This window comes from Lepidochelys kempii, chromosome 3 (assembly GCF_965140265.1).
Source record: "Lepidochelys kempii isolate rLepKem1 chromosome 3, rLepKem1.hap2, whole genome shotgun sequence".
Taxonomy (NCBI): domain Eukaryota; kingdom Metazoa; phylum Chordata; order Testudines; family Cheloniidae; genus Lepidochelys; species Lepidochelys kempii.
Genome location: NC_133258.1, coordinates 132,860,023 through 132,886,549, shown reverse-complemented (window position 1 = coordinate 132,886,549; position 26,527 = coordinate 132,860,023). Strand labels below are relative to the sequence as shown.

Sequence of the window (26,527 nt, the reverse complement as noted above, 5' to 3'; positions counted from 1 at the left end):
GGCGGTGGGGGCTGGGGGTGAGCTGGGGGACAGGAGGAAGGGCGGTGGGGGCTGGGGGTGAGATGGGGGGCAGGAGGAAGGGCGGTGGGGGCTGGGGGTGAGCTGGGGGACAGGAGGAAGGGCGGTGGGGGCTGGGGGTGAGATGGGGACAGGAGGAAGGGCGGTGGGGGCTGGGGGTGAGTTGGGGGCAGGAGGAAGGGCGGTGGGGCTGGGGGTGAGCTGGGGGACAGGAGGAAGGGCGGTGGGGGCTGGGGGTGAGATGGGGACAGGAGGAAGGGCGGTGGGGGCTGGGGGTGAGTTGGGGGACAGGAGGAAGGGCGGTGGGGGCTGGGGGTGAGTTGGGGGACAGGAGAAAGGGCGGTGGGGGCTGGGGGTGAGCTGGGGGACAGGAGGAAGGGCGGTGGGGGCTGGGGGTGAGCTGGGGGGCAGGAGGAAGGGCGGTGGGGGCTGGGGGTGAGATGGGGACAGGAGGAAGGGCGGTGGGGGCTGGGGGTGAGCTGGGGGCAGGAGGAAGGGCGGTGGGGCTGGGGGTGAGCTGGGGGACAGGAGGAAGGGCGGTGGGGGCTGGGGGTGAGATGGGGACAGGAGGAAGGGCGGTGGGGGCTGGGGGTGAGTTGGGGGCAGGAGGAAGGGCGGTGGGGGCTGGGGGTGAGCTGGGGGCAGGAGGAAGGGCGGTGGGGGCTGGGGGTGAGATGGGGGGCAGGAGGAAGGGCGGTGGGGGCTGGGGGTGAGATGGGGGCAGGAGGAAGGGCGGTGGGGGCTGGGGGTGAGCTGGGGGGCAGGAGGAAGGGCGGTGGGGGCTGGGGGTGAGCTGGGGGCAGGAGGAAGGGCGGTGGGGGCTGGGGGTGAGATGGGGGGCAGGAGGAAGGGCGGTGGGGGCTGGGGGTGAGATGGGGGCAGGAGGAAGGGCGGTGGGGGCTGGGGGTGAGCTGGGGGGCAGGAGGAAGGGCGGTGGGGGCTGGGGGTGAGCTGGGGGGCAGGAGGAAGGGCGGTGGGGGCTGGGGGTGAGCTGGGGGGCAGGAGGAAGGGCGGTGGGGGCTGGGGGTGAGCTGGGGGGCAGGAGGAAGGGCGGTGGGGGCTGGGGGTGAGCTGGGGGCAGGAGGAAGGGCGGTGGGGGCTGGGGGTGAGCTGGGGGGCAGGAGGAAGGGCGGTGGGGGCTGGGGGTGAGCTGGGGGGCAGGAGGAAGGGCGGTGGGGGCTGGGGGTGAGCTGGGGGGCAGGAGGAAGGGCGGTGGGGGCTGGGGGTGAGTTGGGGGCAGGAGGAAGGGCGGTGGGGGCTGGGGGTGAGATGGGGACAGGAGGAAGGGCGGTGGGGGCTGGGGGTGAGCTGGGGGCAGGAGGAAGGGCGGTGGGGGCTGGGGGTGAGCTGGGGGGCAGGAGGAAGGGCGGTGGGGGCTGGGGGTGAGTTGGGGGCAGGAGGAAGGGCGGTGGGGGCTGGGGGTGAGATGGGGACAGGAGGAAGGGCGGTGGGGGCGTGGGAAGAAGCAGGTGCTGAAGGACTGTGGCGGGGATCCTGGAGGAGAGGGATGGGGATGGAGGGGAGAAGGAGAAGGAGGAGGGAGGCTGCTGGGTCCTTTTCCTCCGGCCGCTAGGGGGCGGGGTGGGGGTTTCTCGGCGGCGGCGGCGGCGGCGGCCCGGAGCATGATGGGAGAATCCCCCCAGCATCCAGCATGGCGGCTCCAGCGCCCGGCGCCGGGAGGAGCCTCAGCGGCTGCGGCAGCCGCAGGAGCCGGTGCAGGGGCGGGTGAGGCGGCGGGCGGCGATGGTGTCCCAGGCGGTGCAGCTGCTGCGGCAGGGCGTGTGGGCGGCGCTGACCGGCGGCTGGTACCACGACCCGCAGCAGAGCAAGTTCACCAACAGCTGCCACCTCTATCTGTGGCTCTTCCTGCTGGCGCTGCCGCTGGCGCTGCACCTGGTGAGGGGTCCGGGGAGACCCGGGCACGGGGTGGGGGTGGGGATAGGGGGCAGCCGGGCCCTGCCTCTGCGGGGAGGGGGCACAGGCCATGGAGAAGATGGGTGGAGGCGGCAGGGCTGAGAGGCGGTCATGGGGACACAGGCCAGGGGGTAGGGATGGAGGTGGGGGGCACGGAACAGAGGGTTGGAATTAGGGAGGGAAGGAAGAGAGAGGGAACGGGGGAGGGAAGTAGCCTGACATAGTTGGATGAGTATTTTTCTTGATGCTGTTTTTAACCCCCCCCCCATCCCACTTTGCTATGTTTTCTCCGTTTTGATTGTACTGTGGGACAGTGTCTCCTGGTCAGTACCAGTTAAGTGCTGCACTGTTGTCCTCAGACATAGTCAATTTCGTGGTCTTCTGTACTGATACCATTTTGCTCTGCTGAGATTTTTGAATGAATTTGCTGTCCTAGTGAAAGATGGATAAATAGTAATAAACCCACTTTGTGTATATTTTAGTGGCTAATGCAGCTTCTGTTGAGAGGTGCATGCCAGTTTTAGTCCCACCCTTCCCAAGAGTACTATAATTTTGCCATCAATACTTTCATGTGTTCATTCTGAAATATGGGTGAGCCTTTTAGGCCTAATAATCAATTTGTTATGCAGGAAAGTACACAAGCAGTTAAACTGACACTCAATAACCAATGTGACCAAATTATACTCTCACTTCTCCCCTTCTGTATAGAGATACAGATGCAACGTAAATAGTGTGTGAAAGAACATCACTTTTCATTACATCCACCTCTTTCTATTAAAATGTGAGAAATGCAACTAAATTATAATTTAACAGAGTGCAGTAACTAGGAGCTTCATTCTGTTTGCTAAATATAGTTTCCTTGAAAAAACCCAGAATCTTTTATTCTATTCTTAGTGTGCTATCACTATCGGATGTACGCAGAAAGAGCAAGAACATATTATTAGCTAGAATAGTGCATGATATTAGTACTAGGTTCCCCAATATCTAGCTTCTAATATTTGCCATTCTTTATGTCCTCGTGGCTGTGGACTCAACTCATTTCTGCTGATTTTTCTTTAATGAAGAAAAAACCCTTTCTGCCACATTAAATATTCCTCATTAGTCTCCTTATGCCCCATTATTACAAAGCCTATTGCCCTGATTTTCAGACGTGCTAAGCACCCACAAATCCCTCTGAAGTCCACAGGAGATGCAGATGCTCATCTTTGAAAATCAGGCTGTATATCTTATTTCCTGGCAAAGATGGCATTTGCTTCCACTGGCATGCTCCTGGACTCCAAACAGGTAACAACATGAGGGTTGCTTCTTCCCAGGATGCCAGGTCAATTTCTACTAGTGTGAGACAGTAAGAGCTATAGATCCTATCTCTGTTATTTAGATTGCCATTGTAAATTAGAACTTGTTCGCAGACTCTGATTTGTGGTGAAATAAAAGTTGTGGTGTTTATTTCCCTAGGTGTACATAGAAATGGATCTGCAGGAAATATGACTTTTCCTGGAGGATGTCGGAAACTAATCACATATGAGATAGAAAATAGAGGTGTTTAAAGAACATTGGGCCTAAAAACTGTGGAGTGAAACCAAGATGAAATAGTGAAAATATTTAAAGTTGGGAGGTGTCTGTGGGAGAAGATCTAATTTATGTGCATGAACTAACTTTCCACTTCCTGGGCTTCTTCCTCATCTCTCTGGATAGACTTGCCTTTTTCAGGTTGGCTGATTTTGTGATGAATCATCTGGTCAGCTGCAGAATCTGTTCTTGAGCAAATGTACCATGATTAGGTCTCTTTATCCTTGATAAGAATATTATATTTATTACAGCGACTGTCTATGAGTAAGGATGTCCTTGACTATTAATTTTCTTGTTTTTGAGTGCTTGGATTTTGTAAGCTTTGTGACAGGTAGCTACATTCTTGTCATTTAGCAACCTTAATGCATTCTGAAGTGATTTTTTTGTTTTGTTTTGGGAATCTTATGCAATGTTCAGGGTTGAAAATTACCAGTTACCTGCCAGTTTGGTATTTGTAGTTTCATTGTGCAACAACCATACTTTAAAATGAAATTGTTCCTAAGAGCAGACAAAACAATTGGACTAGCAGAAAAAAGCAGATGTTTTGTGATTTGACAAATGGAAGACTTTTGTAACATGCATATTACAGTGGAACCCTGTTTATTCAAACTAATTGGGACTAGGGCCAGATTGGATAATCAAAAATTCGGATAATCAGGAGAATACATGGGCCTCAGGCTGTCAGCCCCGTGGACAGTGGGGTTGGCAGCTTGAGCCCTGCCACCCGGTTCAGTTAATATGGAGAGCCAGATAATGGAGGCTCAGATAAATGGGGTTCTACTGTATTTCATCTGTGGGGGGATATGGGTCAGGAATAGAGTTTGTTTTCACTCACATGCTGCATCTTGTCTTACAATAAGATTGTAGGTAGAGATTTTCAAAAGTACAAATGGGAATTAGACACCCATCTAGCATTGATTTTTGGTGCGGGTTGGGTACTTAACTTCCCTTTTGCTTTTGAAAATCTCCCTCATTAGCTGTTTAGGGCAGGGACTAGCTTTTACAGCATCTAGCACTTTAAGCCCCTCAACCTAGTTCTAGGTTCTAGGGCTTCAGGAGGTGGAGGCGGGACTGTGCACCCCTGCCCTGCAACTGGGGCTGGCTGGAACCAGGACCCTGCAGCCCCAGCCCTGCAGCTTCCCCCGGGGGCTGCAGCCGGGGCTGCACGCCCCAGCCCTGCGGCTTCCATCAGGGGCTGCAGCCGGGGCCGCGTGCCCTATCCCCGCGGTGTCCTGGGCTTGGCGGGTTCTGCAGCCGGGTCTGCGTGCCACAGCCCTGCAGCATCCTGGGCTTGGTTTTGGGCTGCAGCCGTGACTGTGTGCTCCAGCCCTGCGGATTTCACTGGGGCCTGCAACTGGGGTTGCACACCCCTGCTCGGCAGCTGCACCGCGGGCCATGCATCCCCCTCATAGCTTCCCAGGGCTGTTTTTCCCTCCTCCTCCCGGCTGCAGCTGGGGCTGCGCACCCCTGTCCTTCAGCTGCTGCCAATTCTGGAGCCAGGACTGTGTCCCCCCCCCTCCATGACTGTGCCCCCTGCTGCAGCTGCTGGCACGGGGCTCAGCCTGTCCATTCCCCCAACCATGGTACTCCATTCTTCCCCCCTGCCTAGACCTGTCCCCAGGTTATTTTTAGTAAAGTCGTGGACAGGTCCGTGAATTTTTGTTTATTGCTTGTGACCTGCTCCTAATTTTTACTAAAAATAACTGTGATAAAATCTTAGCCTTAATGATCACTACCAGAAAGAACAGATAGGTAAAGGTAGTAGTTCAGCCACCTTGAAGGTCTTGGCTGAGTTTAAGATTACCTTTCTGGAAATATCCTTTGCATGTTTAATTCTGTTTTTGCCAGTATATCTCTGAAATAAAAATCTGTCTCTGTCTTTCATAGCACTCTCCAGTTCCAATTTTGAGATGGCCATGGCAAAATCTAGGGCAAATTGTCTTACTTTTAACCAGCTTAAAAGATATTTCTGTATGAAGATCTGAGGAGTTTAGGGATTTTGTAATATATGCCTACATGGAATATCCACATAATCTGATATCAGTTACTTTCATTCCCCTGCTTGGTGGTGTCTCTTGTATCTTCATTCATCTGTTTAGTGCAACATTTTGGATTGTAAACTCATCAGAATAGGGACTAGTCCAGGGGTCGGCAACCTTTCAGAAGTGGTGTGCCGAGTTTTCATTTATTCACTCTAGAGTTTTCACTCTAATTTAAGGTTTCACGTGTCAGTAATACATTTTAATGTTTTTAGAAGGTCTCTTTCTGTACGTCTATAATATATAACTAAACTATTGTTGTATGTAAAGTAAATAAGGTTTTAAAAATGTTTAAGAAGCTTCATTTAAAATTAAATTAAAATGCAGAGCCTCTGGACCAGTGGCCAGGACCTGGGCAGTGTGAGTGCCACTGAAAATCAGCTGTCATGCCACCTTTGGCACACGTGCCATAGGTTGCCTACCCCTGGACTAGTCTTTAACTATGATGTGTCTAGTATGCCTGTGGGCTCTATAGAACAATAAATAATGGGATAGGCAACCTTTCAATTTTCGGTGGCTGGCTTTAATCTGGCCCAGGTTAGTAAGGATCAAAAGTCACTAACTTCTTAAGCCTTTTTTAAATTAGTTTGGTGCCGCCCTCAGTTCATTTCCAAAGGGACACGTGTCCACATCACACAAAGTGTCACTAAACTGGTTTGAATTGGTGCCCTTGTGTTACGGAGTCACAGGTCTGAAGCTCTGGAACTGCTCGGTATGAAGCCAGCCAGGACTCTGGGTAGCATGACTCCCCTCAGGGCACGCTGTCCAGGGCAAAAAGCCTCCTCAGCTATGGCCTTCCTGGTCTGACCTCAGAGCATTCGCATCCCTGTTCACACCTCACACTTTCCCTTGGTGGGGGATGCCAGAGAGCCCTGCACCCCAACTCCGCAGTCATCAGTGCCTCTCAGCCAGCGTTGTAAAGCAGAAGGATTTATTGGTCAACAGGAACACAGCGTAGCACAAAGCTTGTTAGCACAGAAGTCCGTGACTTTCAACAGAGTCCATTTTGGGGGAGCCCCGGGCCAGACGGCCTGGACTTCCCCCTCCTCCAGTCCCTCATAGCCGACTGCCCTGGATCCCCCGCCTGGCCTGTGACACGCCCGTTGCTCGTCCTCCGGTCTTTGGTCTTTTGTCCTGCTTCCCGGGCAAAAGGTCTCACCTGGTTGCATCCCCCTCCTGGGTCTCAGGTTACAAAGGGCATCGGCCATCTCCTCTGTGCAGGCCTCTGAACAGCCTCCCCGCCTTGAGGGCCTCAGCAGAAGTCACACACCCAATTCCCACAGCCTAGGCATTGGTACAATACAGAGGGAAACTGAGATACACACAGTATTACACCTCTACCCTGATATAACGCGACCCGATATAATGCAGGTTCACATACAACTCAGTAAAGCTCTGACACGCTGCTCTGAGCAACGTGTTAAGGGTGCCGGGCCAGGCCGGGGCTGATGGGTTGGATAAGGGATAGAGGGTCTCGGCAGCGGTAAGGGGCTTTCCCCCCCTCAGGGTCTGGGAGGCAGGAGCTGTGGGGGGGCACTTTTGGGGGCCCGGCAGTCCCAGAGTGGCCCAGGGGATTAGCGGGGGGCTGGGAGTAGCCCACTCTACTTCCCTCGCCCCGGCCCCAGCTGTGTCGCTCGGGGGAGGGGGCTTGGGGGAAGGGATCCCCTGCCCCCCCCCACCCGCACTCACCAGCAGTGGCGGAAGCGGAGCGGCCTGCCCCAGCCCACTCCACCAGCTCCCAGCTGCAGTGCTCCGCTTCCCGAAGGTGAAAGCGGGACCTTTCCCCAACCCCCTACCCTCGAGACACGGCTAGGGCCAGGACAAGGAAAGCAGAGCGGGCTGGAGCCACGTTGCTCCGCTTCCCACCACCGTTGAGTGCGGAGGACGTCCTTTCCCCAACCTCCCCGTGCTCACCGGCGGCGGGAAGTGGAGCAACCCAGACCCAGCCCACTCTACTCCATCAGCTCCCAGCTGTGGCGCTCCACTTCCCGCCATAGGTGAGTACAGGGGGCGTCCTTTCCCCAACTTTCCCGCACTCACTTGTGGCGGGAAGTGGAGCGCCTCAGCTGGGAGGTGGCAGAGTGGAGCGGGCTGGGGCCGAGTTGCTCCGTTTCCTGACGCTGCTGGTGAGTGCCTGTCAGGGGGTGTGGGGTGTGGATAGGGGTCGGAGCAGTCAGGGGACAGGGAGCAGGGGGGTTGGGTGGGGTTCTGGGGGGTGATTAGAGACGGCGGTCTCTGGAGGGGGCGGTCAGGGAACAAGGAACGGGGGGAGCCAAAGCAAGTTTGATATAACGCGGACTCACCTATAACGCGGTGAGATTATTTGTCTCCTGAGGACCACGTTATATTGAGGTAGAGGTGTAGTATAAGACAGTAAGACTCACATGCCACATAACAAGGTGACTAAAACCCCAATTTGTCACACCTTGTTGGAAGTTTCAGCACTTAGGATAGGTCTTGAATAGGCACCCTCTCTTCTCTAGAGGTTGTTTCTTCCAGAAGAAGGTTGAGAAACGTTGAGAGCGTAGTACCACCCATATTGAACCTGTTGCATGAACTGAGGATTTCAGTCCATAACACTGTTAGGGCAGTACCTTTTGCTGTCAATAGTTTCCCTATCAAGAAAAACAAACCTGTACCTCAGTATCATGAGCAGCCTCCCAATTGTCCCTTTGTAATGTTTGGCCTACGTTTAAAAAATGCGCGTTGAATAATAATTTGCAACATAACTAATATTGTAATCAACCCTCCAAAATGATCATGCTATTTCTTAAAAATTCTGTTTTATTGGCTCTAATAAGGCATTAGGAATTAGATCTTTCATTCTACCCAATTACACAGGGCTCTAATATGTTCTGTGTGAGAGAATACAATCACAAAGTCATTGGGCTGAATTCATCCCTACTAGTGTAATTCCATTAAAATCAAGGGATGAATTTGTGCAAGCTTGAACTCTAGCATATTTTACAAGATACAAGACAGCACACGTCCAGATATTCTTGAGTCATTTGTTGTGGTTTTAGTGACTGTTTCATGTGTCTTTTGTTGGACAGAATACTTCCCTAAACTTGCTTTTGTAAAGGGTTATTGGTTCTTTCACATTATATTTCCAAATTGTATAATGATGCAATAAATCTAAATATGACATTTCAGATTATTTGTTCCCAAGGAGCTTTTCTTTTCCATTGCTTTCCCAGGAGATTTGACTGCATATCGGGTTGTCTGTTGGTCATCTCTGCGATGAGGTGTACCACACACTCACTGCCCCCTGCCGGAGACTGCGGTGGCTTGGTCCAGCCCACTTGAGGAAGTGACCCTTTATGAAAAGAAGGGCAGAGAGTTTTGGACCTCCAGGGTAGCCTAAAAAGGCCTTCTAGGTTCAGCCACAGGTAGAGCCAGTGAGACTTGGAGCTCCAGTGGCTAGAAGGGCTCGGAGTAGATGGCAATCGGTCAGGGCCCAGCAGGCTGAAAAAAAGAGCTGACTGTATCTTTCATATGGCTGCCATTCCTTGGTGAAGCCAGGGCCAGGAGGAAGGATCTTCCCTGTACCATAACCCAAGAAGGCAGGCTAGGTCAGGGCCCATTGCTGACCACACTTTGTGTTTAGGTCCTGAGAGAGTTCTTGATCCACTCTGAGAGAGTGTAAGGTGCAGGTGGGCCCACCTGAGGTAGATGTTGGTTGAGCTATTGAAAACTAGGTGAGCTCACTTTGCAAGACACCCATGGACTCAGGCAAATTGGTGGCAATCACTCAAGCTGTATTAATATCAAAACCAGAAAAGTACTGATGTACATGCTTAAGCGTGTGAGTAGCCCCTTTGACTTCAGTGAAACTACTTGTGTGTTTAAAGTTAAGCATGCACTTCAGTACTCTGGACTGAGCTGCAACTTGTAGAAATTAACATCTTTAGTTATTTATAACATGCCTTTCACAGTAACACTTAGTTGTTAATAGCTACTCCATTCCCATGCAATAGACTCTTTACTTATGAATCAGATTGGATCTTAAAAAAAAAAAAAAAGATTTGTCTGAAAATTTTCCCAGATACATCTTGGAAAGTATAGTGCTACACTAAGCTGACATCAGAACAGAAGTAACGCTGCACTCTCTAATAGCAGCAACACAGAAGAGATCAAGCATATACAATTTCAAGAGAACCATTGAGATTTTTTGAAGTGAAGGGGGAAAAAATTACTTTTTTGAAATAAAATGTGGTGTGTGATCCATTTGGACTCCAATAAAAAACTGAAAATAGATGTATTCATACCTACATATACAGAGAGATTCCTAGCTGTGTCATCTAGCAATGTCTGAATTCCCTTCTTGAAAAACCAATGTGAAATAAATCAAGATTTCTACTGAAATATCTTTTGCGTCCAAATGACCTTTGAGTTGATACTACATCTAGGGCCCAATCTAAAGCTCATAAGTGTATGTAATACTTGCTATTGTTGCTAGCCGAGGGAGTGAGGGGGAAATGTTTTAAGAACTCTCATAGCAACTGTCTATTGTAAATAATTTTTGACTGATTTTTAAGATATTTGATATACCGTAGCTAGCCAAAGGAAATGGTTTGAAATTTACAGCCTTCATATGAGTTGAAATAGTAAAATTCTTTGGAAATGCAACAATTCTGAAGTGTTAGGAAAACTTAGTGGTGTTAGCAGTATCAGACAATAAGAAATAAAGGGTAAAAAGATGTTACTACATTGTGAATAAATAATAGTATCTTCTTCTGATAGATTGCTGACTGTTTCATTAACTCTCTATTATTCTCTTCTCTAGGCTTTCCCTCCAAATGCAGTCACAGTTTTTATCTACTGTAGTTCTGTGACTGTGTTTTTCACAATAATAAAGGTAGTCAGTTATCGCCTGCACCTTATGTTTGATAAAGGAGAAGTAATTCAACAAAGGATCTCGCGAAAGAATGGAAGGCAAAGCAAAGATAAAGAGGCCAAAAGAGAAAATGCAATTCACTGCTCAAATCTTAGGTAAGTTTTTCATAATGCAGAACCATTCCATAGTTTCATCACAAGTACAAGCTTGCAACCTGATCCTGCATTTCCTGCCCAGCAGACACTCCTGATGACTGTAATGAGGGTTTTGTTTTTGCAAGCAGTGCGCAAGGGGGCTGTTACTCTTTTTTTAATTTAATTTTTTTGTTTATGTTCAGTATTTTAAGTCTTACATAGGGACATACCTGAGGGTTTCTGGACCTCTCTTATTGGCGCCACATCATCATTGCAAAGGGTCCTCTCCCCTCCCGTTGTGTCTTCTTGCATCATATCTTGGCACAATTGTCAGGCTCTTCATTTTTCTTGTCTGTTTTCTCTCTTGGTTGTCCTTTTCTAGTCTTTTTCCTTCCACTTGCTAATTCTCTCCCTCCACATTCTTTTGTGTTCTTTTTTGCTTGGTTTCCTTTCCTCTGTTTGCCCCAGCCTTGCCCAGATGATGTTCTGGAGAGCAAATACTGGTGACTCTGCATCTGGACTATGTGTACTCTTGTGGCAATACTCAGAGCCAAATGTAGGAGCAGAGAAAATAAAGGCTACCGGGCTGTTGCTCACTAAATGTGAGCTGCAAGGGGAGTTGCAGGAGCAAGGAAGGAAGGAATGTGACCATCATTATACTCACAGGAGTGTGTGGTTTCAGGTTTATGCAGCTATTATCTCTTAATTCTCTCTCTCCTACCTTGTGTCTCTAGTGGACTAGTTTGACTTCAAGTAAATCTCTGTATAATATAACTTCATCTCAGCAGGAAAAAGCTCTTTGCTACAAAATGCAATGTAGAATCACAGCAAATTTAATTACAGCCTTTAAAACTAAACTCAAATTAATAAAATACATGAAAAAAAATCTGAAAGGTAGGGGCAAATAATAGTAGTTATATAAGGAGCTTGGGTTGGTAAAAAACATTATAAAACAAATTTTATTTAAACTGTAATGTTGAAGACTACTTTCTAGAAATTCAAATAAAACTGACAGAGGTTGTCTGAATGAAGGGGGGAAATGTAGGGGAGGACTAGAGAAGGAATGACTATGGAGTCAACACTGGTGATGCTAAAAACACATTTGGAATGAAAAGATTTTCAAATGCCCTTAAGAAGTAATGAGAGATGGACTAAGATAGATGTTAGTGAGAAGGAAGTGCTCCATGTTAGTGCACACCACAGGCAAAGGCACTAGTTTATACCATCTAATAACACAATGTTGGGATGCCCAAAAGGGAGGTTGTGTCTGAGGCTCAGGAATGTACACTCAAATACAGGCACTTAGATATCATATTGTTGGGCATGGTATAAATATCTGTAGACAGTTCAATAGAAAGAGTCAGTATAAAGCCTTGCAATGAAGACATTTGCGATGAGAATCAACATATAAGGTTTTTTGTATTACAGTATTTGTGCTCTTATTATATTGCTTCTTCATGTACATAGTAACTCTTTCCCCCAATATATGAGTGAATACTATAACCTCAAGTTGTTTGTCCCTACTTCTTGAGCCCATAGTGGTTTCATTGGGCCTTACTATAGTATTGCTCTAAAGGAAAATTCAGCCTTCTCAGTTCCCTTTACTGGTACACAATATCTCACATTCACCTTTCTCTGCTTCCACTGAGGACAATGTTCTGTTTCCTGTGAGCTCAGTTCTTGCACCATTATTCACTCTGGGTAGTATCTTACCTTGCAAAGAGTCAAAGGAAGTTAATGAGACAGCTTGCACAATAAAATGCTAGGAAATATGGCAAAATTAGGCATTGTGAAAGCACCACTTAGTAACTTCCCCAGATTCATGTTCATTTAAAAAAAAGCTGTATTTAATTTATTTATTTACTGGCAATTCACTGAATAGAGAGAAAAGAGCAATTAAAAGTTAATTATAACTTTTACAGTCTTGAACATTAAATCTTTGATAAGACCCTGCAAACCAGCACAACAGACTTGAGTTTAATAGGAAAGAAATTAAGTTACCTAGCAGCTGTTAGCATTGCTGAGGTCTCTGTGAGACTGCACTGCCTGGCAGTGACTTCTTTTGAGAATGTCAGTGTCTGCTTAAAAAACCCTCTTAGCTACAAAAGTATCTTCCTTTGATGTGCAGATGTCAGTATTTATAAAAGATGTTTATTTCCCCAGTATGTGTCAAAAGTATATGTTTGCAGTTAAGACTCCCATTCCTTTTAAATCCTGTCCGTTCTACAAAACTATAATTTTCTTTTTTACTCATATCAGATACACAGAAATAGTGACATAAGAGGCTCAGCCACTGTTTAAGAATTGCTGAAATGTGAACCAAAAATCCCTTAATAAATATGATCAATGGAAGATGCATACTTTTCCACTCTTTTGCCTTTTGTATTGCTAATTATTCCAAGCAGTACCTCTTATAAAACTTTCATTTTATGTCAAGCAAGCATCCTCCACTCGGAGGTTCCATTTACAATGCTTAGTTCAATTACATAATTCTTGGTGACAGCCTGACACTCAATTCCACCATAAATAGTTAATACAAATATCAAATTTGACTGAAATCAAACATTGTGACAGGTAAGCAAACCCATCTGCTTCATCTGGATGAATAGGTTTTCACTATACTCTTCTGGTTAAACATTCATTATTCAGCCATGTTACTGTAGAATTCTTAACTTGATAAAGGAAAATTCCTTCTCCATATAAGGGATATATTAATGGCATTTGATTACCATTAGAGCTAAAGATAAGATGTATTCATGATTTTTAAGTGGTATTTTTCTAGAAAATGAATGCTCTGTGTCCTGTTTTCAAATATTATGGTTATAAGATGTGTGGCAAAAATTTTCCGTGCAGCCTGATTATAGACATGTGATATTTGAATCATATTTAAATAGCATATTTGAAGCCAAATAACTAAATATAGTGTTGCAATGAAGATGTCTGTGACTCCCAGGTAATACAGTTTATAGCTGACATAGAGCTACAGGTATTTGTGTTTTAAAACTATAAATAGGAAAAAATCTTTTGGTGTTACATCATTGGTAATAGCAGTGAAATTTCAAGTGGAATATCTTTATATACGTTGTACTTTGCCCACAGAACAGAGTCTGTGCTCAGCTGCTTGTAAGAAAAACACCTCCACAGAATGGCTAATTAAACTTTACTGACAGGTTTCAGAGTAACAGCCGTGTTAGTCTGTATTCGCAAAAAGAAAAGGAGTACTTGTGGCACCTTAGAGACTAACCAATTTATTTGAGCATGAGCTTTCGTGAGCTACAGCTCACTTCATCGGATGCATACTGTGGAAACAATACCTCCTCCCACCCCACTGTCCTGCACTGGACTGCACTGCACTGGAGGACAGTGGGGTGGGAGGAGGTATTGTTTCATATTCTCTGTGTATATATAAAGTCTGCTGCAGTTTCCACGGTATGCATCCGATGAAGTGAGCTGTAGCTCACGAAAGCTCATGCTCAAATAAATTGGTTAGTCTCTAAGGTGCCACAAGTACTCCTTTTCTTTAAACTTTACTGTAACTGACAGACATATCGTATGTTAAACTGATACTGCACTTGACTTTAGCCAAAAGGCAGAGAAGAAACTATTTTGTTCAGTGTCTAATGACTATAATACAACACAGATCTCGTGCAACCCTGTGACTATTTATTTGTTTCAAATGGATAATTACTAGGAGGTGCATAAATGACTAAGCCATTAGGCACACAGAGTATACCCGAGATGATACAGTTGAATGATGTAAATGGAAAGTAACATAGAAATACTAACAGTTCATTATTATACTGCTAGTAGGAAGGGCAAGCCAGTATTTGGTGCGATAAATCAATTTGTTGACCAATTATTGGGCAGATACAGGTGAGCCAGTCTATACACCGAGCTTGGAGTGGTGGCACTGTGTGTTTAGCTTGGCTGTGTCCTATTTCTCTGGAATGTCAGAATCATTTTGTGTTGATATTTTTTGGGTCTAAGATTGTGTCTTTTTGTTCCTCATAAAACTTCTACAATACCTTCTACAAGTATTATTTTTTCTATTGTTGATCTTTCAGTGTTTGAATTGGGGGGAGTAGAAAGTTTTGTGATGTACACAGTTTTCACAGCTGCTCATTTGTGGGTGGGAGAGAGGAAACCTTGGAGCATACTGTCACTTGGGAAGTGCCCTACCATCATTCCTCACTCTGACCCCCAGTTCAAGTACTGTGATTTTGATAATATTTTTGTGTCATAAATACGGGTCAGCGGCTGTGCATGAAAACACACTCATAGTTATTTTAAGAGATGCCACCACTGACATTTTACTTTCTTATTTTGGGTCAGCAATAACATAGGAGACAATGGTACAATTGAAGAGGTCAAGCAAAATGACTCGACCCCAACAATCTATGGCAGTTCAAGAGTACAGGCTATAAACTTGCACCACTCTTCTGGAGTCGTGGTTAGTAGGCTGTTTTCTGTATCTATACCTTACTTTTGTGCAGAGCTATACAATGTATCTCAAAGTGTCTCATATCCTATGGGAGTACATACAAGTGCATGTAAATTATGGAACTGACTGCACAGACATACAAAGGGCTATTTCCGGTGTTTGACTTGTAGCAGCCTGCTTTTAGTACTCAGGCAGGCCAGAGCAGCTATCTTGCTTGCTGCACTGGATTGGTCAGTCTTTGCCTAGTCTCAAAGAGCCAAATTTACAAAGGCATTTGTAACCTGCTTAGGCACTTCTGTGAATTCCAGTAGGAATCTGTCTGCATCTTCAGGCCACAGAACAACTAGGACCGGCTGCTGCTTTCACACCAAGGAAAGGGAGCTTCCTGGAGGCAAAGAGAGCACTTTTATTGCAGACTGCTAAAGCATGCAGCGCAACCACTGTGTGTGCCTAGAATGACTTTTCTCCCGGGCCATTAGTAACAACCCTCACACAGCTATTCCTCATTACTGTATTTATTTTTAGATTTATAAAATGACCCCTATCTCAGATTTCGGGGCCTGTCTCGAAATATACACATTTGACTTAACTCCCACGATGGGGTTTACAACATGAATAGAACTCTAAACTATTGAAACATTCCTGGATCAATTACATTCTAAAGCCAGTGGGGCAGCTGAAGTTGAGTGACAATGTACATACATATTACATACCAAAAACTATAGAAAGAACATAAAGGTAGCAAAGTCGAGCACTCAGGAAATGACAAATTAAGGTTGCCTGTGAAGCCTTAATCCAGACCCCTTATGCATTGTGATAAATCTTTAATTACATGATCACATACTATTTTTCCATAGAAGGCTTGCCTCCGTCAGCGCTCAGGTTGTATGGTGCTCACTTAATGAGTAGCTATTCAATATTTCATTTTATCCTCATTGCTCAATGTGTCTCCCTAGCCCCCATTTACTGCACACTATTAAAATCTTGCATTGCATACAGAACTATTAATTTTCTTGTGGGACTATCCAGGGTGTTTACCACTGTAGCATTTCAGTGCTTCACAAACCTTAATGGAGTTATCTTCACAACACGCTTGTAAAATAATACTATAACTCCCATTTTACAGATGACAAACTGAGGCATAGACACATGAATGTCAAAAGTGCCAACGAATTTTGGGTGTGCAATTTGAGATCATTTTTCAGAAATTTAGCATTTGGTAGTGCTTTATTTGTTCAGAGATGAGCTGTCATTGATTTCAGTTGCATTTGTTAGTGCTCAGACCTTCTGCATATTAGAATCCAGATGTTATCAACTTGGGCACACAGAAAATGAATTCATCTGTGAAAAGTTTGGTTTAAGTGACTTGCGCAGCTTCACACAGGAACTGTGGCAGAGGCAGGGATAGAATCCAAACTTCAAGTGCATAATTCAACTTACTAAACAATAAAATCATCCTTTATTTGCCTGCTGTCCTATGCCTCATTCCCTACACACCTTCCAACTTTGGCAACAAATGTGAGCAGGGGTCCTACAGAAAACAGCCTCTTTCACTACACAACCCTGATTCAGTTGCACAGCACAGTTATTCCTCTGCACTGAATGAGGCAGGGTCTTCTAGAAAAAATATTACATGACTGTGTAATTAAAGACTGTGTCATAATGCATACACACAAGGGGGATGAATGAAGATTGCATGGACAGTTTGAATTCTGGCACTTTCTGACTTTGACTTTGCAACTTTAATGTTCTTTTAATGTAGTTTTTTAATGTCCGGTACTTTCAAAAATGTAACTAACAAAACAAATTCCATCATATAGAACCATATAGAGTCCCACATGGCTCATAAGCAGGGTTAGAACCTTTACATCCACAGCACAGACTTCTGCCACTTGAGTAATAATGGGGTAACTGGTAGAAGTAGTAGGTTGTCACCCTCTATGTTGGACAACCACTAGAAGGAGATGAGGCACACATTTTGCCAGTGGGTTTCACAGCTATTTGCTGATAGCAGAGGAATGTTTACACTCAGGAATCCTGGATTCTACTTCAGGTTCTGAGGGAAATGTGCTCTAGGTATTACAGACCTTTCTGCCCTAGCCTCCCACACCTGTCATTGTCTCTGTCCCAATGTCCCTCCTCATCTCCTTGTCCCAGATCCACTCTTCCCTCCCCTTGTCCCAGTCTCTTCCCTTGCCAGCCCAGGCTCCTGCTCCTGATTGTCTGGGCATCAGCAGCAGGAGCATAGAGAAGATGGGATAAATGGTCTTCCTGCTCCCAGTGCCACAGGCACTTCTGGCTACTAAGTGGAGCAACGCCACATTGATTTTCTCCATAGTACCCTTTTTCAGGTTATCAACCTCGTTTGCTAAATTAGATGGCTTTCTTTTCCAGCGTTGTGTCAGAGATTCTTTTTCAAATATTGGAAAGGAAACCTGACAATCTAACAGATTAAAAAATCCATAATTTGAAAAAGGGAAACCAATATATGTGCTCTCTGTCCCCTTCTAACTAAAAACCCACATCTGGGGCTGCTGACTGGCAAAAAAATCCATCCATCAATTTATCCTGAATGTCACAAATGTGATTTGAACTATTACGTAGAACATTACTAATACTGTATCACCTTCTTCTCACCTTCCACTATCTGCAACTCCCACTGGTGCATTCACAAGTTACTGAATGTTATGTATTAACAATTGATGAGATGATTGTTGAGTTTAAATTTTGCATTTTTAAAAACAGTATTTAATTTGAACACAATTAATTTAATATATTTCATTTTTTAGGAGCTGCCAGCACAAGAAACTGTTGAAGATCTCAAAGGTATCTTGAAAGCTTTTGGTTTTTTACCTTTATTAACTGTTTTCTATAAACATTGCTTGCCAAAAGTATTTCCAGCACATGCACAGCCTGTACCAGAGGCTTACCAGTTCCAGGGCCAAGTGTGGCTGCTTTCTCCTCCTTGGGGATAGCTAATTGTGTAGTTTCATTGAGTTCTCTAGCTAAATTAGAAAAACTCCACCTCTGCCAGGGTAAATAAAAGTCCAAAGAAAGTCCCAAAACTAGTTTCCCATCCCCTGCCTTTCACCTGCTCTGGGCCACAGCCTTTCTTAAGGGTCTATGCATCTTGTGCACTTTGATTCAGAGGAGTAAAGGGGACTTCCTTCCACTCTCTCTTGGAAGCCCAGTGCCATGGGCCCCAAAGGATGGAAGCTAGTACTTAGCTCACACCCCAAACTCTCTGTGCTTCCTTTGATCGTGGCCTCTTCTTGCCCTTGGCTACTTCTGGTTCTTTAGCCTACGACCACCTTTCCCCAGGTACTTCAGGACCCTCTGTTACTAGCTCCCCAGCTTTATCCAACCCATGTCTCAGTAACAAAGTCCACAGAACTCTCTTTTCCATGGAGTTCCTGGTCCTTCTCTCCACCTGCCCCTCTGGCTTCTTCTCAGGTCTTCCAGCTCCTGGGTGCTCCTTCACAGCCTGCCCCTTTCAGGTCAACTCAGCCTGCAGAATCACTACCAGTTTTGCTTCTTCCCGTGTCTCCACCAAAGACCCTCCTGAGCTGTTTGCCTGGAGAGACTCAACAACATATCCTGCTCCCTTAAAGTCTCTGGTTCTTCTCATACACTCTGACAACATTCCCAGCATGCCTTGGTGTGCCTTCAGTTCTAATGGTCCATGGACGACAAGTTCCAGGATTCCATTCTGCATAGGTTCTTACACCACCCTCATCACTGTAGTATCTGTGACGATTCCTGCAGTGCATGAAGTGACATGACTAATATCTGTTACATTTGGTTCATTCTTTCTATCATCCTGACCCCAGGGAGAGAATTGTGTGTGCAGTGTAATGTTTGGGTTTGGTAGATATTATTTTTTGTTTGGGTTCTTGTGATTTTTATTTTATTTTGTTTTTTAAAATGTATACACTGCTGCTGCTACTGTCTTTTGGTCTGTGAGGAAACCAGACATAGAGTGGAACTGCAACTCTAACATATTGTAAAGACCCCTTTCACCCTGAGACTGGGCCTGAGCCTGCAAACCCTTATCTTATGGTTCACATGAGTAAGAACCATATTTCCAAATAATTAAACAAAATAAAAATCTCTCTTCATACAATTCCTAATCAAGAAAATTATCTTCCTAATTTGTTAGCTAGATGCAAAAAATTGTGAAAGTCAGTTAGCAGAGAACAATTGTGACATTCCATAGTAAATTCCTGTCAAAGTTATCAACTGTTTTGTTCTGTATTTCCATGTTTCCTTAGCTCTGCAGGTTGGCTTTTAGGCGTAGGAATATTGACATCTGTAATGCATAATGACTTTTGTTTATGCGACCTCACTCATATGTATGTTCTTATTAGGGGTAACAATGTTAGAAGACCAGGCTTCACCACCAGTTTTATCTACCTCACCCTATATCAAAGCAGATATGTTACCTATTTCTACAGCCCGTATGTCAGATTCAACCACATCGGCAATAGTAACAAAACCAGCAGCTATGGAGACGTTTATGAGTAATGGAACAAATGAGAAAGAAGAGAAGATGCTCCCTTCTGGCTACTTTGGATCAGAAGATATTCTTATGGACAAAGATCTGGTTAAAAAGTTGTCAAATCTCTCTCTGTCACAGTATGACATTTTAAGAACTGGCATTTCCTTTGAGCAATGGGGCAGTGAAAATTCCGTTATTATTTCAGAGCATTTAAGTAATCCAAAAAGTTACAAAAGAGAGAAATTCCCAGATGGATCACCGCATGAAAGCTTTAATCGTAACTGGCCACAGTGTAATACAGTTGCAACCAAAGAGACCGATGGGCCTGTGGAAATTTCTTTTCATGTTGATAACACCAACGAAGATCTTGATTATTCAGATGGTGAGGTTGCTATTGCTCTTGTTGACAGTTCTCTCCCTGGAGACCAACTTAATTTACATGAACCCATTAAAATAGTTATTACAATGAGTAGTACACCAAATACGATGAGTGATTTAGAAGGTTCTCTCCATCTGAAGGTGTCAGGTACTGAGAAAACTAGCTCAAACCCAGACTTTGCTGTAGCTATAGCAGATCTCCACAGTCAACAAAATAATGAACAGATCAAAATTCCGGTTATAACTTTTGAATTGTCTGGTGATGGTGGAGGCAATGTTCATCTGGAAGCCAGTGAAAGTGGAAGAACTCCAGAACATTTAAAGGTCGATGTATCATCCAACCAGTGTTCTGGCTATGAGTCTGGTGATCTGGACAATGCAGTAAAGGACCATAGCAATCCTGAAAATAACCATTCAGAAACTAACACTTATTTAGGTCCAAATCTGGAGAATGCTTCGGAGAATTTGCTGGTCACCACTTCCAATTCTAAAGAAAGTGAACAGAACCTTGATCCACTGTCTTATAAAACTGCCAATGAAAAGAGACACATTCGAGTGCTGAGTGTAGACAGTGGGACAGACATCTTTTTAAGTAAGAATTCCATGGAGATAATCAGTGATAAAGAAAAGACCTTGCCAACTTCTAAATCTGACTTAGAAGCTAAAGAAGGACAAATACCCAATGAATCTAACTTTCTGGAATTTGTCTCCCTGCTGGAATCCATTAATACTGCAAAGGTGACAGCATCAAATCAGTCCAATATCCAAACAGAGACTACAAAAGATGATGGGTTTGTTGGAGGTATGATATGTGATTTTAAAACTATTCTTTTGGAATAATAAAAAAAAAAGATTGCCAGACTCTTACCTACTTTGTTTATGGTGATTTAATCTCAGGTCCATAAAAGACTAGCCAAATCCAACTTGGAAAAGTGCTAAAAAAGGGTGGGGATAAGGTCCTGTCATAAAAAATACCTGGTGCAGTTTCCTGTATTTTTAGAAGGCTTTTGAACATATCAAAGCAAAAGATTTGAGCTAAGTAAAGTAAGCACTCAGCTGGTATTTAGCTGGATTTCTACATTGGAATAACCTGCGTGGGGCAAGCTTGGTTCTGTTAGAATACCAATACACGTTTACCAAAACCTGCAAAATTGCTGTACCATTCCCTCTCATACTCTTCCCATCAGATGCATATGAGGACTTCTTAAATATATACACATATTTAAAAAAAGCCAGAGTCACTTATGTGTATTAAAAAATCAAACCCCAGATCCCTACATTTCCTGACCAGCTCTAGTTGTATTTTAATAACCTTGAAAAAAAATTCACACAGGTTTTTATAGACAACTTTAGACAACTGGTCTTTTGCCTTCCCTAGCCTGTCCCCAATTAGATTCCCTGCAAGTTATTTGTAGGCTTTATTATTGGGGGGAGGCCTTAAATGTTCATTTGGATAGAGTATTCTTAGGCTTGGCAGAATTCAGTTTTTATTTTGATAGCTTTAATGGATACTATGGATGTTTATTTTGAAGAATTTTTTATCAATTTAAATTTTCACAGTTGCAGGTAATTGGGGTGTGTGTGTGGAGAGACAATTATTTAATGGCAATAGGCACAGAGATGCAAAAAATGAAAGCTTTGTATGCCATTAACACAAATTTTCAACAGCACATGTCAAAACATACAAAATAAATATCCTTAAATCAACAAATCAGATCTGCTTTTATTATTCATTCGCTAGTCCATTTGTAACAAACCTAATTCATAAGTCTAAATCACTGGATTTTGATTCTAATAAATTATCCAGCAGTATTTTTCGTACGTTGAATAGTTAAGCAGATTGTTATTTTCTTTCCCACAGCTAGGGAAGTTCCCTGTTGTAGTGATTTATATAAAAGATATGATTAGAAAGTGAAAGCATACCTATTTTCCAATCTCAGGGCACGGTACATAGCTCAGGCTTGGAAAATTCTTTTGTCCAGGACAAATAGAAGTGCTTTCCTGGCAAGCCTTCTGGAGCAAGGATCATTTTTTTAATCTGTGTATGTGCAGTGTCTACCACAATGGGGTCCTGGTCCATGACTAGGGCTCCTAGGTAAAACAGATAATAATTAGTTTCAGGTTTCATGTTGGCTGAACAAGGACAACAGGGGATGCAGCGTGAGAGTTTGGTGATCTCCAACACAGCAGGATCAAGTTGTCTGACAGAAGAGAGTGTGGCCAGAGGGGGTGAGTGGAAATGGAGTAAAAAGACCTCAGCTGCCTCAAAAGTTGGCTAATGGCTAAGCAGAGCAATAGAACTTAGGTAAGTCAGAGGGGAGGAGACCGAACGGGGAAGAGAGGCTAAACTGATAGTCAAAGAGGAGGTGGACGGGCCTAATTGATGTCATCCACACAAGTAATGCCTTGGAAGAAGAAGGAGTGGGACCAGGGAGAAATACATTATTGAGCATACCTGATATAAGCCTCAGATAGAGTCTGGTGTCTGTTAGTGCTCTGATCAGATTTATGGGGTTCTTGGAGAAGGTAGAGAATGAGTCTGAGCTTTTCAATTATAGTCAGATAGTTCAAAGGAAGGTAGTTCAAAGCAAATTTAATTTTCCAGCCAAGCAAAAGTGTGCTATGTACTAAAATAAAATAAACTATACATTACAATGTGATTATTTGCTTCTTCTGCAAAACACAATTTGATTTTAGGAATGAGATGGCCTCTTCCTAATTTGTTAGCCTTGCAATTACTAGTTATACTTCCTGGGCCAAGCAGGAAGAGCTAATTTGCAATTTATATAATACATTTGAAAACATATTTGAATAAAAACTATACACACAGAGAAGTGGTTGATTTTTTTGTATATGAGAAAAATGTCTGGAACAAGTCAAACCACTTGATTGTTTTTTTTTTTTTAAGTTTAAACAAAAAACAACAACAAAATTCACCCTAATTGGCAAAGAATAATACTGAAGCCCCTGGCTCAGTGAACATGAAGAACATGGCACAGAGGAATATGTTGAGGAATGTGAGAAACTTGGACATATATGAATGTATATGCGGTTTCCAGAAATCCTAGAAAGCTAAATATTCAGGATTTTCTTGAAGGAAAGATTATGTGTTTTGTGTAATTTGCAGAAAGCATGAGAAGTTTTCTTGTTGGGAAAGTCCTCTTGTAAGTGGGTGTAAGAGCTTTAGAACTGATTCCTTATATGTGCATGCCCACACTTCTGCTCATGTTAAATGCATAGGAGCAGAAAATGTATCAGATTGTCCACAAGAAGCTCTTAGCACTAAACTGCTTAGTAAAATGCAACATGAGGAGCTACAAACTTTGTTTAACGCCTCTTACACCATTGCTAAACATGATTTTGCTTTTTAGAGATCTTGAAATGCTCTACGTTGCAGGCCAATAGTGGCATTAATCTTGGATCAAACTCTTGATACCTCTACAGGGAAAGGCTTTATAGAGGCAACTGCAAAGGGTCCTAGGAACGCATCTCAGAAATGCATATAGAAAATTAGGTTTATTACTGTACTTGCTGATGGCTCCTCTGACAAGACTGTAGCTGAGTAAGAGTTGGTGAACTTGGTGTATGTCAAATTTTTGCAGGATGGAAGCCTTTGTATTCTGTCTTCTAACACAGTTGATGGTATCTCACAGAGAACAAGAACAGCTGTAGGAATGGTGGGAACTAAGGCAGAAGAACACAAAATAGAACTGTTTTGCCTGAATTTAGATGGTGTAGAAGCAAATTTTAAAGAACATTCTTATCGTTAGAACAGGTCTGAAAATGTAAAAGTTTTTCACTGGAAAAAGCTGTTTCAGTGAAACTAAGTTTTTTGTAAAATTATATTGCTTTTGAATAAAATTCCTGTGGGGGAAAAATAGTTTGGAATGGAAATGGAAAACATTTTCATTTAGGAAAGTAGTTGTGTTGGAAAAAAAATTGAATTCTATTTTATTATGTTTTAGCATTTTTATATTATTATTTTATCTCTTTTCATGACACATCAGTGAATGTTATGCACTGCTACTGATGTGTCATAATATGACTTAAAATTGTAGTTGCAATGTTGTATTATTTTTATTTTATTTTTAACATCATTAAGAGTGACTGCTGTTTAGCACTGATTGTGACAGTTATTTTCTAGATCAGTGTCTCCAGTTTGTGGTATTGTGAAACAATTTGATACGTAGTCACTAAGCTATGCAACAAAATAATAAAAATAATATAACTGACCCATAAAATAAAATTTGAATGAAATTTTGAAATTCCAAAACACAATTTTCCAAAACTGGAAATTTTGAAAATATTTGCTTTCATTCCAAACAAATTTTGAAAGGCAACATTTATCACAAAATGGAAATTCCAAGTTTGACTAACTTAACTTGTCATGTAGTGCAGTATACAAACCACCATGTTGACTTTGCTCTTCTGGATCTCAAAAAATTATCACCGTGTTAGAAAAAAATGTAATTATTTTAAAGACATTTTCAGATTTTAATATTTAAGTCCAAAAATATGATGGCAACTCTTGCTGATGCCTGTGAGGAAACTGGGAGCTAACTTGGAGATATTCATCATGTGTTCTGGGTTGCCAGTCAAGTCTAGTGAACAGAGCACTCAACTGGGACTCTGGAAACCTGAGTTATATTCTTAGCTCTGCCACTGGTTTGCTGGGTGCTCCGTTTCCCCATTGGTAAAATATGGTAATGATTTTGACTTCCTTTATAAAGCACTTGGAGATTTACTGGCAGTGCTGTTTATGAGCTAAGTGTTATTACATACTTTTTCACCATAGTGACTGAGGGCAGGTCTACACTAGAAGTGTTACATCAGCACAGCTGCACTAATGCAGCTGTGTCATTGTAGTGCGCCTGGTGCAGACACCCTATGCCAACCAGAGAGTGCTCTTCCATCAGCATAATTACTCCTCGCTGCGAGAGGCAGAAGCTATGTCGGCGGGAGAGCGTCTCCCACCGACATACCGCCAGTGTGGACAGTGCCTAGGTTGCTGTAACTTGCGTCACTCATAGGGGTGTCTTTTTTCACACACCCCAGCGGCATAAATTAGATTGAATTAAGTGGTAGTGTAGACCAGTAGTTCTCAAAGCCGGTCTACTGCTTGTTCGGGGAAAGCCCCTGATGGGCCGGACCGGTTTGTTTACCTGCCGCGTCCGCAGGTTCGGCCAATCACGGTTCCCACTGGCCGCGGTTCGCCACTCCAGTCCAATGGGGGCTGTGGGAAGGGCGGCCAGCACGGCCCTTGGCCCGCACTGCTTCCCACAGACTATGCCCTGCAACTTAAATGCCGGGGCTCCACAGCCCCTGCATACACATATATTCAGTAAAGCACACTACAAATCTGAAAAAAATCTGAAAAAATCTAAATGATTTTATTTTTTTTATTTGAAATGATTTTTTTATTTGAATTTTACTTCCATTTTATTTTAAAAAACGTCAATGAAACAAAACAAAATGAAAATGTATAGAAGCAGTGGCATTTCATTTTGTATTAAATTGAGGACAAAACCTGTAAGGCTGGGCTAGATGCAGACACACTAAAATCAGGAGCATAAACCTAAGAAACCCTGGCACAATAATCTAAAATGGAAGAAGCAGAATTCAGAGAAATATTTTGGCTGATCACAGCAGCAATAGATTTCATTTAAAATTAGCCAAGACAATAAGACAACAGCCAAAAAATTGAGACAACCACATTATGTCAGACAGCTGAATTGTCTATATGCAAAAATTGTACCAGTTTAACTATACTGGTGTAGTTAAAGCAGTACAAACCCTCTGGTGTGGATGCAGTTAGACTCGTATAATAGCGCTTATAGAGGTATAGGTTATTCCCAAAGGGAAGGGGAATAAGCTATACCAGTGTAAGGAACCTGTATATCTGCATCTACACTAGAGGGTTAAACCACTGTAAGTATACAGGTAAAATATCACACCCTTAACTGAAATAGTTATATGGGCACAAAAACTGGGCAGACCAGGCCTTAGTTATCTGTGCACAAATGATGAGAATTTTTTTCCTGAGCTTGACTTATCAGTAAGTCTCAGCAGCTCCATCCTAGTGGATTTGAGTCAGAGGAAAATCCAGAGGGAGTACATTTCCAGGTAGACAAGTACTTACTGAAATGTAAACTCTACTAGATTGTCTGTTGCCTTTTTATGTTTTTTTTTTACCAGTCATTTTTATTTTTGAATTTTGGCATCCTCTTGTTTCTCATGTGACAGATGATATTTGTTTAAAATCTGTGTTTAGCAGTTTGCTCAATGAAAACTGTGAAAACCAAAATGTAGGTTAGTTGACAAATTGCATTATTGACTGAACTAGCTCCAGGGTGCAATGTGTAAAAACAGATCATGAGAAATTTTTGCTACTAGTCAGTTTGTAAACCATAATGATTTTCAATCCAGACTATAAATGTATTTGTTAGTTTTTGAAAAAATTGGGAGTACTTTCTGCATTTGTAAATTACATCATTGACAAAGGGGGATTCTTAACACACAGAAGAGGTGTGGGAAGGAAAAAAGATGAAGATTTTAATTTTAACTATACTACCAAAATTTAGAAGATGAATTGATCTGACATTTGAGTCATCAGATTAATGTTTGTTCATTGGCAGAGACTGAAGAACCATTTCCCTCCCATATGTTACCTCCATTCAAAAGTTGAAAGTACAAGTAACT

The 26,527-nt window shown here is 43.5% G+C and overlaps 1 protein-coding gene across 1 annotated transcript in view; it reads left to right on the top strand.

Annotated features, from left to right (window-relative positions):
- The first annotated feature begins 1,643 nt into the window (after positions 1 to 1,643).
- Positions 1,644 to 26,527, top strand: part of PCNX2 (pecanex 2) — a 224,877-nt gene continuing 199,993 nt past the window's right edge. The window contains exons 1-5 of the mRNA XM_073338102.1: positions 1,644 to 1,914; positions 10,327 to 10,532; positions 14,844 to 14,961; positions 17,742 to 17,778; positions 19,320 to 20,630. Coding sequence (XP_073194203.1) covers positions 1,762 to 1,914; positions 10,327 to 10,532; positions 14,844 to 14,961; positions 17,742 to 17,778; positions 19,320 to 20,630 — 1,825 coding nt within the window. The 5' untranslated portion in view covers positions 1,644 to 1,761. The remainder of the gene's footprint in view (positions 1,915 to 10,326; positions 10,533 to 14,843; positions 14,962 to 17,741; positions 17,779 to 19,319; positions 20,631 to 26,527) is intronic.